This window comes from Marmota flaviventris, chromosome 1 (assembly GCF_047511675.1).
Source record: "Marmota flaviventris isolate mMarFla1 chromosome 1, mMarFla1.hap1, whole genome shotgun sequence".
NCBI classification, from domain to species: Eukaryota; Metazoa; Chordata; class Mammalia; order Rodentia; family Sciuridae; genus Marmota; species Marmota flaviventris.
In genome coordinates, this window is record NC_092498.1 from 75,911,384 (window position 1) to 75,925,260 (window position 13,877).

Genomic DNA, 13,877 nt, shown 5'->3' on the forward strand with positions numbered 1-13,877 from the left:
ACATAATGGAGGATAAGCAAGCAAGAAGGTACTTTAAATTTAAGACCTATCTAATCTTATCATTCTATATTTTTAAAGTTATCAAAGCAATCTTTAGAAATCCCTGTGCTACTCTTACTTTTGTATGAGGATGCAATAATCAACAATGTCTTTTTTATTCCACAGGGAAAGGAATGAAATATAAATAATACACATCTCCAAATATCCCTTTGATTTTTTTCCCACAGATATAGAGACGGAGTTCAAATTTTTGAAAATAAGTTTGTTTTTTTTTCCACTGCTATCAAACTGTAGCCTAATGGTAGAAAATGCTATATACATTTCATAAAACGGCAACAACACAAACAACAACAAAACACCTAGCAATGATTTGGGTTACTAAATAATCTAAATGCAAGTGAAAAAGAGAATTTAAAGTATACAACATATTTTGTTCCTTAGAACTCATAGCATTTAACATGTTAACAAATATGGAATGTTTTTATTTTATCATTTCATTGAGAGTAGTAGAAGAAAAGTTATATGGTAAGCAGAAAATGTCTTATTTTTTTTTCTTGCTATATTTTAAGATGACATTTGGATTTGGGATCTGTTGAAACTTTTTCAGTTGAATAAATCTGACCAGTTATTCAGTTTGGACTCAGTAATCCTGGAGACTCACGAAATCTGATATTGTAAGATTTTCTTATTTTTTGTATTTATAGATTTTTAATAACCTCCTTTAATATGTTTCATTATTATTTGCATGTAAAATTTAAAAATCAACTATCATGTTGAAGGCTGAAAATTTAACTACCTAATTTATTTTTTTCCTACCAGCTTTCCATTACAAGTCAAAAGTCTTTGAACTTATGATTAGGCTCCATAGCCTCAAGGTTGTGAGTGTTTTTCCAGAAGGTTTTCAAAAAAAATTTTTTTAAATGCCTGCCTCCTTCACTGGATTCAGTTCAAAATATTCTAATGGGAAGCATACTTTAAATAACCTTGATTCCACATTTTTAATATGTTATTTTATTTTATTGCTCTTCCTAAGTAAGAGCACTTACAATCAACATATTTTTTAAAAGTTTTATATTTGGGAATAATTTGTTGGGTCTTTGTTTCCTGTTATAATGGGCTTTCAAAGACTAAGCAAATTTGCAGATTTTCCAAACAAACACATCTGTACAGGACAGTGTGCTATTAGAAGGTTCCTGTTAAATAATACAATGTGAAGTCTTTCTGGAGTACCCATTTGTTGCATAGAATATGAGGAAGATTGCCAATGAGTTCATTTTATGAAGAAAACTACAGCTCTGCAATAAAAACCAAATAGATTACTACATAAACCATTTTTATTGTTAATCCTGTTGGACTTGGGTGTATTTTCTTGCATTTATACAAAGGGAAATGATGTCAGGAGCTGACCTCTTATTTTCAAAGACAAAGGTTCTTTTTCTAGCTTATATTTACCTTGAATTGTTTCAGCGAATTAGCGCTTCTTGTAATTCTATTAAATGCACATGTTTAAAGTACTTAAATGTTATATTTAAGGTTCATCAGCCTTATGTATAACACTCAGCCGCACTCCTCCTATTTCTTCCTCCTTTCCTTGGGAAGGATATGTGGTCGCATGTACTCCTACACACATAACCCTGATCCAGGTCTCTTCATTCCATCTCCCATCTATTTTTTATTATTATTCCAGGTTTCTTCCTCTTCCTTCCTTCCTCCCCACCTACTCAACCCAACCACCCACTGGAATCCTGAGTTCTGTTCTTCAGTAGTTTTGCAAAATTAGTACTTTCCCGCGGTTCCCCTCAGAACTACTTTGGCATGCCTTAGCTCTCCACAGAGACCACTTGCTCACCTTAGTTCTACAATCATCCTTAACTCCCACTTATCCCTATAGAAATTCAGACCCAGACCTGGTTCTTGCTTTTCCATTTCCCTTTTCAAAGCAAAATATTTCTTTGGAAGGTACAGCTAAGAATCCCAAAAGGCAAAATCATTGAACCAGTGCAGTAAGAGGGCTTTGTATTAAATGAGAATTTTTGCTAAACTACAGTAACACTGAAGTGCGTTATGGTCAATGCCTAGCTGATTGCATTTTCATTTGTAATGTGGAAATACTGCCAAGAAATTGAATCAAGCCCACTCTGACAGCACATGTTACCTAGAATTTCTTGCTGCAGTACAACTTTACTAAGTGACCCCTCATAATTGAGAAGTTTGACATTCTGAGCAATCGTCTGTAGTCTACAAAGCATAATGTAATAAAACAGTGGAAGCCAACCCATTGAAAAATTATGCATAACCATCATTTTCTAAACTTTTTTAAAAATTAGAATCATAAGGAAAATGTACTTGTAAAAATTTTATATATTTTCTTGAAAAATGGCTTCAGATTGTCTCCACTTAAATTTTAAATTTTTATTATTAGTTTTATTTGTTTATTCATTCAATAAATACTTAATGAATGCCTGCTATTTATCAAAAGCACTTGAGCAAAAATTAACAGTAACTTTTATTTGTACTTACCATGGGCCATGCGATGAAACCAGTAGTAGGCAAAGTCTACTCCTAAAAAGGTGAGATACCAAGTCCATGGAGAATCCCAAGGCAAACTGAAGAACCTATAGTTCTCCCAGATATAAATGTAACTGGTCACTTCAATGCTCCTGAAAAACAGGCTGGAAAATAAGAGTGACAAGCAAGGATTATACCTCACTTTAGATACTCAATTTTGCTAAAATATTCCAGAAAATGTTTTCCAGTTTATATAGCATATGTAAAAATTAAACTATTTCATTATGCTGCTTCTTCCTGCTATTTCATCACTTTTACAGGCTTACTACATAGTATCAAAATGATTCTCATGATATTGCCTTCTGTTTCATAGCCACTATGGATGCTAGTTGTTTGTACTCTAAAATTTCATGGAATTCAGGAGATCATTCCTTTCTCATGTCCTTTAAAATACTTTTTTCATGAAACCCCTATAAAATATACAAAACAATTAATTTTTTTGTGATTTTCATTTCTAAATTTTAATGAAGAACACAGTAAACATGGCTTATAAAGGAAGTATAAAGGGCAGAAAAATATAGGGCATATTTTTAAGACATCTGCAAATTTCCTGCTGCCTTCAAATATGTTGATTTATAAAATTTACATTCAGATTAAAATAGCTTATTTCTAATTCTATTCTCTCTCCTCTCCTCCCTCCTTCCTCTCTTTCATACATAGTTAGGGTTTTGTAGATTATGTTTAGTATCACATATTGGATTCTTACAGTATTTTAATATCTCACTTATGGAAGAAAAATTAGAGCTTTCAGAATGTTAGATATATATAAATATAGAGGTATAATACAAATATAGAGGTATACAAATATAGTTAAAATAGATGTATAAGCATAGTTAAAATAATTGTTTTAAAACTGAATAATAAAAAATCTGAATAACAGACTATGCCTTGCCATCTATTCTATTAAATGTTTTATTTAAATAACTTTCAAAACATAAATAATATACATTAATTTCATATAGCATTTTAAAAAATTTTCTGTGATCAAAATTTCTGTAATCAAATTCAATATTAGATTTGACATAACCATTTGCTTTATTATCATTTTTATAAACTTGAGTGAATTGCCTTTTCCTTTTCTTTTTATTGTTATTAATCAAAAGCACTTGAGCAAAAGTGGTCGTTCTGTCTCATAAAGTTTAGTTATAAGTCAACAACAAATTTGGTTTTCAACTTTCTGTGAAATTTCTTAAATATTATAATTTCAGAGAAAAATCAAACCATAAGCTCAGATTATATTATTAAAATTCTTCATTTTAATAGTATTTTCCTTTATAGGTCCAGTTTCTATGAATTAGCATGTTTCTGAGTCATTTGGAGATCTTAGCCTTTATTCTTAACTTTATTCTTGAGTTCAATTATGATGGAATTTAATCATGATTCACTATATTTAAAATAACCTCATATACTTTGTTTCAAGTTATTATCATTTAATCTGCAAACCAAAATATTAGGTGACTTCACAATAACATTAATATGCATAACTCATAAAATGTCAAGTAGTTACCATTTTGAGCAGGATTATACATCATCATATGTTAAAACTCAATTTGAAATTTTAGATTACATAGCTGTAAGTTTTGCTCCTGAGTGAAGTCCGTAACCCAAGAAAATTGATCTTGCTTAACGCAATCCCAACCTGAGCAATGCTCTGAATATACCACAATCCCCTGATAAAGTAGCTTTCAGTCCTTCCATGGGACTCTTTCTCATAAAGTCTTGCTGAGGGTAGACCTCCACAAGTGTCAATCCCTAGACCTCACTATGTTGCCAAGAGTGGTTGTTTTGGGACATGTAGACAAACAGAATTGGGACAAGAAGTCTGGAGTTCCTATGCATGAGTGATCCTTCATGGGCCAGGGAACACCCTGAGTCATGTTCTCCCACTGAGTATGGAACTCTGAGAAATCTAAGAACTGGAAATTTAATGACTGTCTTCCAAGTTTTTTATCAAAGATATCTGTCAAGGTGAGGAATAGAATAAATTTTATCTTCAAGACTGTTAGCTTAGTTGGTATCTCCATGTATTACTGAGGCTATTGACATTTGTATGCTATTGACATTTGGTCATGAGAATTCTTGCTGTATGACACTGTCTTGCACAAACATTTCCTCCAACTGTGAAATCTTAAAATTGCTCTAAATTGCAATTATTGGAGCATTACCCATATAAAATTAATGTTTTAGTCAAAAAAATTATAAATATTGTCAGCTTTATATAGTTCAACCTAATAATTTCTCTAAAGAAGGGATTCTCACTCTTGAAACTGTTGCCATTTAAGGTCAGATAATCCCTTGGTATGAGGGCCTGTCCTGTGCATTATAGAATGTATGCCTTATCCCTGTTTTCTATCCACTAATTTCAGTAGCATCATTTCCCACATCATTTATGACAACCAAAATCATTTCCAGACATTGTCAAATGTTTCCTGGAGAGCAAAATTATCCACACCTGATAATCAGTGTTAAATAAAACAATGAATCAAAAAAGAAAAATTAAAACCTAGAAAATGCAACAGAGAGTTGAAATATCTACAGATTGTTATGTACAGTTCAGTACATGGTATTGAAGCAGACTCATCCATGGATTCATTCAGTCATTCAAATAACCCATATTACGAGTCCACTAAGTTTAAGGCATAGCATGATGAACCGGGCAAACATAATCACCTGCCTCATGGGGTTCTCTAATGTATATCATTTAAAAATTTTTTTCTATGTCCTTTGTGAATTCCAATGACAACTAAAATATGCATTATGGTACCAAGATTTCAATAAAAGAGGGTCCTTGAAAAAACTTTCTTTCATAAAGTAAATAGAACCTGCTTGCAACTGAAATTATTTATTTCCTGTACAGGTGCCAGACCTTGAGCAGTCACCCAATTTATTACTCTGTCAACTGACTTATTAGGGTTGACACAAATCTAGTTGAAATATGTCTGACATAGTATAGTCAAGCCTTTTTTTTTTCACACTTTAGCATGAAACAAACTTTCTTCAAGGTGAGGGAAAGAGGGGAGAAGCTGTGGGAGTTGTATTCCCTCCTTTCTATCAGCAAGATGAATATGATACTGTTCCATTATTCATGTGAAAGACTAACCAGGCAGTGCCCACAATTAAAGACAATTCACCAAAGTGATATAGCTTGGAAATGATTATAAATCTCTGAAAAGTCCTTGATTGCAGGAAATAGCACCTACATTCTCAAAAATGTTCCCACCAGACCCTGAATCAAAGCCAAAACTCCTTCCTTTTTTTCTCTTTCTAATTCCTCTGCTCCTTTATCCACCCTAAAACCCTATGTATGACTCTGTACTCTGGAATTCAAACTTGAACTCTCTAAACCCCTTCCTGTGAGAAAAGGCATGTAAAACACAAGTGTATATACATAATGAGCTTACTATATCACACAAAGATGGAATATTGGGTAGCACAGGCTCTTGGAATTACAAATACTAAATACTCTTTATGCATTGTTTGGATGTGAGCCCCCAAAATGATCTCAATATAAAGAGACATTTGAAATCAAAATAGGCTCTTCTCCCAATGTCCTATTTCTTCATAGATTCCCCCCACTCCCCAAATAGAGGTAGTCTTGGATCAGAGATAATGTCTTTTGGCAAATGAAAGGTAACTCACTTATCTAACTAGTGTGATGATTCTTTATGTGTTTTACATAATATTTTCTCTCATTACTAAAACTTTGTCCTGTCAAAGTTCAGTTACTGTAAAAAGCTAATTAGTATGGTACAAAGTTGCTATTTAGTAATGACCTGGGTTTTCAGATAAAGTTCATTTATCATGATGAGATTAAAAATATTCAATAAAGTTGAAATAAATATTATTTGGGAGTTGAGAGTTTCAAACTATTAGTTTTGAAAGTCACCTCAGCCTGAATCCATCATTACCAACAGTAGAAATGTGACACTGAACATGTCATTCAGATTTTCAGTACTTTGGGGTTTAATTTAGGATATGAGAACATTAGGATAAATGAGCCCTAATATTATCTAGCTCTCAGACACTCTCAAACTCTAATCAGTAAGAAAAGCAAGTGAAACTTAATGTGATGCTCCCATTGCAAATGGTTAGCATTTCAAAGCAACTCTCAAGAGTAAGAATTATGTTTCCAGACTTCAAGGCATCCAACAATTTATACTACTTAATAACTATGATCATAATTGTGTTTACTGCCTGATTTAGCCAGATTATGCAAAAGGCATAGAAATAAATTAGACATTTTTATTTTTAATAGCCTTGTCTTATAAGCTAGAAAATAAATGAATATTTAATGGGACCAATTAAAAAGATTCTTTAAAAAACACTAGTAATAGATAAATAAGTATGAATAAATATTTTGAAATATATGCATATGTCCATATAATTATATACATATATTTTTCTGAGAAATTTTATTATATATTTATTTCAAAATCTCTTAAAACTGACCCAAAAACTTGTACTGCCTTTCTGTAAAGCTACTGCCACTTTTGCTCCATCTAGTGGAATATTGATTTTTGCTCAGTAATAGTAAGATAGATAATAAAACTTCGATCTCCCAAAAACAGATAAAATGTGTACAGTGATTTCTTACTGCTAAATTATATTACAATTCTAAAATATTCACATATAGTTTTTTTTAATAACCATAAAATTATAAACTTTTATAAACACAATGAGGTAAATTTTTGGAAAAAGTAAATTTACTATATTCTTTACAGGAAAATGTATTACTCTATTGAATAAGCAAAGAAGGCTGCATAGAGGTTAGTCTCACAATAATCTTTAAAGTTACATAATTCATAAAAAAGTCTATTTATAAGTCATCTAATATAAAAATTAAGAGGAAATGAGGTATTCTTCCCAGAAAATGTAACCAACAAACCAAAAAAAATTTTAAGTGAAATTTTCCTTATATGGTGTTTTAAAAGTATTTAAAATTATTCTTTGAGCAAATAATCATTTAATATTAATAATAAGGTGCTATTCTAAACATTACCTTCATTCACTTATCTCTGATTGGAAAAGTGAATACTGTTTATTAAATTCATCATCCAAAATGATAAACACTCATTTGTTAGTCTAATGTTGCCAAAAGTAGTAATGCCCCTTATGGCTAATGTGTATAAAAACCTCGTATTCGATTTTTCTTTTTTCCCAGCCCCACCCTAAGGAGACAAAAGTATTTCAAAGTAGTTTAATAATTTCCTCCTTTTTTTTTTTTTTAATGAACTGAAATGTTTTTGTCAGGAATGGAAAATTCCATAGCAAGCATGGTCAGTAAAACTGTGCATATGTATGGTTGAACATTGCGGGAGCTAGCTCCATACTAAAAATTGGCAGAGACCCATACATATTAAAAGTGGAGTGTCCCCAACTTATTTGAAAATTTACCTACTTAAATTATCCCTCCAACCTATTGCAATTTGATTTATAATCTGCTGTTTCAACAGAATAAATGAACCCATTAAAAACAAACATACTGTAGATATTTATATCGGGAATAAAGCTTCTCTGGGGAGGATGCAATTTATGGAAGCAGAAACATTGGAAGGAAGTAACAAATTGAGGTCCTGGTTCTCTAATGAAGGATTGGAAATTGAGTTCTGGTTAAACAAGAAGGAAAAAAAAAAAACAAAGATGCGATTATTTTTCACTCGTTAACATTTAAGTCAGTAGCAAAATATGCCACAAGTTTTAGATAGCATTTTTAAAAATAAATTTTGTATCTATTTTGTTAAATCAAATTTAATTTTTATACTTGTAAATTATGACAGAAAAGCAGATTATTTCCATGATAAATTGTGTTTAAATATGATAAATAAAAATATCTATTTATAAATTCAGGACAAAATTCTGATTAAGAAGTCTTCCTACCAGGTTTCAGAAGTGCAAAACAAATGGAGGAATACCCAGAATCTGGTTCTTGGGACATATGGACTTTTATTACAGATCATGGTCTGTCCGACAGGCTTGTAAACAAGATATAATCTTGTCCATGGTTAATATTTTTTCTTATATAAATATTTGAAAAGTGCAGCATGTTTCTTTTTTTATGAATGTGATAAGTTCGCTATCAATCTTTAAGACACTTCAAATTTTATGTAATCATTTAATTGAGATCTTCAAATAAACATTGCTTTTCCTCAAAGTCTGCATACAACATTTCCATTCTATGAATGGCGAAGCGGAAAAACATGTTCACTTTGATTTCCACTTCTTTTTTTTTTTTTTTCAGGAGCCACATATCTACTTACAATTATTATCCAAAGCACAGCTTTTCACAAGTGAATGGTATAGTCATTTTTTTTCTAGCAATTACATATTTTAAGGATGTGGCAAACTCTTGTTGCTAGCGTAGAAAATGAAATTAGTCCCTTGGAGAGGATGTGATCAATGCTGTGTTAATCTAACCCTCGGCTGTTAATGATTTGCACAGGGATTCCCCTTGATGCAGTGGCTTCAGCTGAAATACTGTTGTAAGAGTTGATGTCAGCTTCCCCTTCATATTCCCCGCCCCACGCCCCGAAAAAGGATTGAGTGGGGTGGACCCTGAGAATCAGCTTTCCATTTCTGCTTATACCTTGTCTTTGTCTGATAGTACAAAAATAAAAAGAGAAGAAAGTATTTTTATATTTCACTTTCAGATAATTTGCTTTCCTCTATCTTTCAGGTAAAAGGTTATAGAAGATGAAATTCTTTGCAAAATCGAAAACTACACACATTGCTCTTTATATGGTGGGGGGTGGGGGAGCACTTGCTGTTCATTTTTGAGATACAGCTATTGAAAATATTCGCCAAATTCAAGTTCATAACCTTTTACCTTTCTCTTTAAAGGGTACTGGAGTTAACAGTTTGTGTTAGCTTAAGGAGTGTTAGGAGTAGTGGATAAAGAAAGAGAACTTCATGTTCTGTCCCTGAAGGACAGGTGGGTTTGTTTTTGTTTTGGTTTCTTTCTTTTATTCTGTTTCCTTCTTCCTCCCCTCCCCCACCCCCACCCCTCCATTTCTTTGTCAGGTGTAGAGGATGGAATTAGTGTGTTCCCTTTTTGTGTGTGTTTTTATAAAAGTATGTATTTGATTTTTGTTTTACTTTTTTATAGTTCTGTATCTTTTCTGCTAAGCAGAAATATTGTACTGAGGATACGATGTTGCTTATACTAGTTACAATGCTATGAAAAGAGAACAATCTAATTTCATTTGCAGTGAAAGTCAAACTTGAAAAAGTAAAAGAAATGCTGAATTCATTCACTTTACTGCCTCTCTATGCTCTTAACATTTTTACTTCAAATCAGTAAAATATGTGACCCATAATTGCACCTGCTAGGTTGCAATTGCACCTTCCAGTTATCAAGTGATTTTTATAGTTGATCAATCTTCTGATTTCCAATAACCTATACACTTAATTGTTTTCAGAATAAGTTACAGTAACAAATGTGACTTTTTTTTTGGGGGGGGGGGGGGCGTGGCTACTAAGAATTGAACCACTAAGCCACATCCCAAGCCCTTTTTAGTTTTTATTTTGAGACAGGATCTTGCTACATTGCTTGGGACCTCACTAAATTGCTGAGGCTGACCTTGAATTTCTGATCCTCCTACCTCAGGCTCCCAAGCCGCTAGGATCACAGGCATGTCACCTCCACACCTGGCACAAATTGAATTTTTAAAATAAATAAATCTACCTTCAAATCTCCATATCCCTGAGTATACTGAACACATATATGTTCACTTATGTTCCCAGGAGATGTGTAATGGAGGAAATTGTCTATAATTTTAAATCTATCTTAAGGTAAGCTGGGAATTAGCTGCAAATAACTGGACTATCTTCCTCTGATTCCAGCTGCAATGTTCAACCATAACAATGATTTTTCAGAGTCATTATTACTAAAATTATTACTAGTACTATATATACCTAACCTACTTTTTTCAGAGTAACACTTGAGAGATGTTTTAAGATCAAACTTCTATCTAGACTATATTATGAAATTATATGAAGTCACTTCACCTTTTCTCAAATACATTAAAATTGTACTGACATTTTTTTTTTTAAATCCACCTTAGTTTCCCAGTGTATGGTTCATAGAAACATTCCAAAGCAATGAGCACTGGTCAGAAGTAAAGCTCTTAAAACAGTAAAAGCAGCAAGGCCTGGGAGGTTGAAATGAGAACATTCCTCAGCAGCCCAGAGTACAGGCTTCTGAGGACTGCTTCACCTCTGCTTCTTTGGTTAATCCTTATGCAGTGAAAATGCCCTTCATTCATTAGGGTTCCCCTAATACATCACTAGTTACTCTTTCTATAAAGCGGGTCACTTATTATTTACTACTACTTACTCCTTTCATTGTCCAATTTTATCATCAACATGACACACTAAGAATATTATTTTCTAAACTTTTATCACATACCAGGCACCATTCCAGGCATATGAAATGAAACTATGAGATAAGTACACCTCTCATTCTCAAGTTGTATGCAAGTGAGCAGGGAGGGCTGGAGGAAAACAGGCCATGATCCTGCACCTGCCCCGGAGTTCATGGGAACAATCTGGGGTGATCATGAGAGTTCATGGGACAATAGTGAAGTGCTGCCTAAGAGAAGGTTGGAAAATGGATGAGGCTTGTTGAGGAGAATGAAGAGAGTGACTTTTGTTTAGAAAAAAGAAATGAATTGGAGGTGGCCACATGGATGGCTTTGCAGGCAAAACAAAGCACCTGTGGTGTGCTGGCCAAGCCACATAGCACAGCATGAAAGAACAAAGATGACTAAGGGGCAGGAAAATGGAGGGACCAAAAGCAAGGACAGAAAGAAAAAGCCCTCTGTTGTTTAGGATTTGTACTTTATTCTCAGAGCAATTCAGAACCAGTGAAGCATTTCTATTAGATCCAGATGATAGACATATTTGGCTGCCAAAGGGGTCATACTAGAGGTAGGACTTTGAGACTTTGTAATAGTCCAGACCCTTATATGACTTGCCTGGGGAATGCTGCAGCTCAGGGAGCTATCTGTGTGAATTATGCTAGAGCAAAATAAAATTTTCAATAGAAAATCAGAATATGACTTAGGGCTTGAACTACAGTAATGCAAGGGCAAAATTTAAGGGTGTGCCAAGAAACTCAGAAATCAAGATAAATTATGTTCTAGATTTTTTAAAAAAATACCAAGAAAAACAATGGCAAAAATGTAAATAATGACAGGAGCTGAATTCTTTGGGGAAATACATGGAATTAAGCAAGTTCCCATATAATAGGTACCTTTCTCTTCACTCTTGGAGATGCTAAGGGGTTTTGTTTGTTTGTTTTTTGTTGTTATTGATGTTTTATTTATTTTTAAAAAATTATTGTTGCTAAACCATCTAACTTACCTTGGAAGCCGAGACAGAATACCAGCTGATAAGGATGTTAAAACATCATCCACACGACTTAAAGGCTTCCCTTTGCAAACCCAGCTGATGACCAGTTCAAGCAGCATAAAGGAAATGAAAAATGGAGTAGCCTGGAAAGGAAATTACAAAGAAGAAAGGCTATGGTGTTTGATAATGAAATTCTTCCATACTTTCTGATTAGTCCTTCCATAATTGGGAGACCCAGCAGGAGATGTGCACAGACCTATTTTAGAAGATCTTTTCCCATTTGATGGGCAAAGAGATCTAGTGTATTTATGGCATACACTAAATCTGTGGTCAAATTCTAACATCAAATTTGAAAATTAAATATAACTATAGACACAACTATAATAATTGTGCCAGGAAAATAATAAAAGTAGGAAGGACACATACCAAGTTCCAGAAAATACATTTAAAATAAGTTAAGTAACCAGAAGTTTATCATATACCTATGACTGAGTGAGACTCACTGTAAGAGGATTTCCTTAAGAATAAACCTGTTTCTAGTTATATATATATATATATATATATATATATATATATATATATATATACATATACAAGAATTACTTCTAATGATGAAATTGAAAGAGTAAAAACAATTTTCTTCTGAGAGTCTTAGAGAATAAGGTAATTTTCCATCTTGTTCAAAACACCACCAAAGTTTCATACCTTCAGTTTTAATTTTATTTTATGCAATAATAATATCTATTTTGTTTTATTTTGTACCATTAAGGCTGTAGTATTGATGAATAAATATTAGATTTTGTTTGACATTATAATATAAATAATGATTTATGAAGATGAGTAACACAATTCTCTTTAAACATAAAAAAGAAAAAGCAATATTGAATTTTGAAAACAATATGGGTTTCACTCATTTGGAGGCTGATCATGAGTTGTGAAGTTTTCTAAACTGAACTTTGGAGAACATACTCTCTGATGTCATCTTTTTTCTATTCCTGGCTTAAACTAGCAAGTGTGGTAGGAACTACTTGACAGGGTGGGGAACTTCAGTATTCAAGTTCTAATTCTGGATATTTCCACTTCCAATCATAGCCAGGAACCAAAAGTGAAAAGTGCCTCTGAACACTTGAGAGTTTCAAAGAAAACTTGGTTCAAGTTCAAATCTAGGAAGTCAGAGTTGGACTGAGTCAAGCTGCTGCATATTCTTCATTCTGCACAATTCTACCTAATTAAAGAGGTAATACTTCATTGGAGGTGGTGAGCAAGTTAAACATTTTAAAATAAAATTTTTTTACAAAGTTTATTGACGTGGTCTAACTGTTTGACACTGAGTTTCTAACTGCTAAAAGCACAATGCCATGGTGTCTAGGAAAACTTTTAAATTTTTTATCATATTCTAGAGTAACATATAAAGGAGGGGATTTATAGACAAAAATGGATATTGTATGAGAATTCAATTCAAGTAGAAATTCTTCTTTTGCTTTATGCCTTCAAGAAATTGAATTATTTTTATTGGAATATAATAATTTGAAGAATAAAAGAGAACAAATCCCCAGGATATGTTGACCTTACTTCTTTCTTATTAAGAAAAGATCAAGATTGCTTCTTTCAGTATAGTCTCACCTTTTTTACGTAATCAGGCACCTCTTCTGGAGTTTGGAATGAAGTTTCATTGGGCTTCATCATGTAAAACATCATGCGAACACCCTGGGAAACGGAAACATCCTGTTGGGCTTCTGGGTTCTTCATTCCTGCCCTCCTCTGATTCCCAGCTGGAGAGTATTTGGGATTCAGTGGTTAAAGCCAGAGGCTGAACAAAGAGGACGAGATGTGCTGCACAGCACAAGCCTCTGTCAGGAACAGCTAGAGACAAAGCTCCAGAGAGAGCCCAGCCAGCAGCAGATTCTGTACAGACAGGAAAAACAAGAATCAAGAACAAGTTCAGAGTTCACTGGACACCA

The 13,877-nt window shown here is 33.1% G+C and overlaps 1 protein-coding gene across 1 annotated transcript in view; it reads right to left on the reverse strand.

Annotated features, from left to right (window-relative positions):
* Agmo (alkylglycerol monooxygenase) overlaps positions 1–13,665 on the reverse strand; it is a 327,319-nt gene extending 313,654 nt beyond the window's left edge. Inside the window, exons 1-3 of the mRNA XM_071608010.1 lie at positions 13,540–13,665; positions 11,929–12,059; positions 2,521–2,672 (exon numbers count right to left, since the gene is read on the reverse strand). Coding sequence (XP_071464111.1) covers positions 2,521–2,672; positions 11,929–12,059; positions 13,540–13,665 — 409 coding nt within the window. The remainder of the gene's footprint in view (positions 1–2,520; positions 2,673–11,928; positions 12,060–13,539) is intronic.
* Between the last annotated feature and the right edge of the window lie 212 nt (positions 13,666–13,877).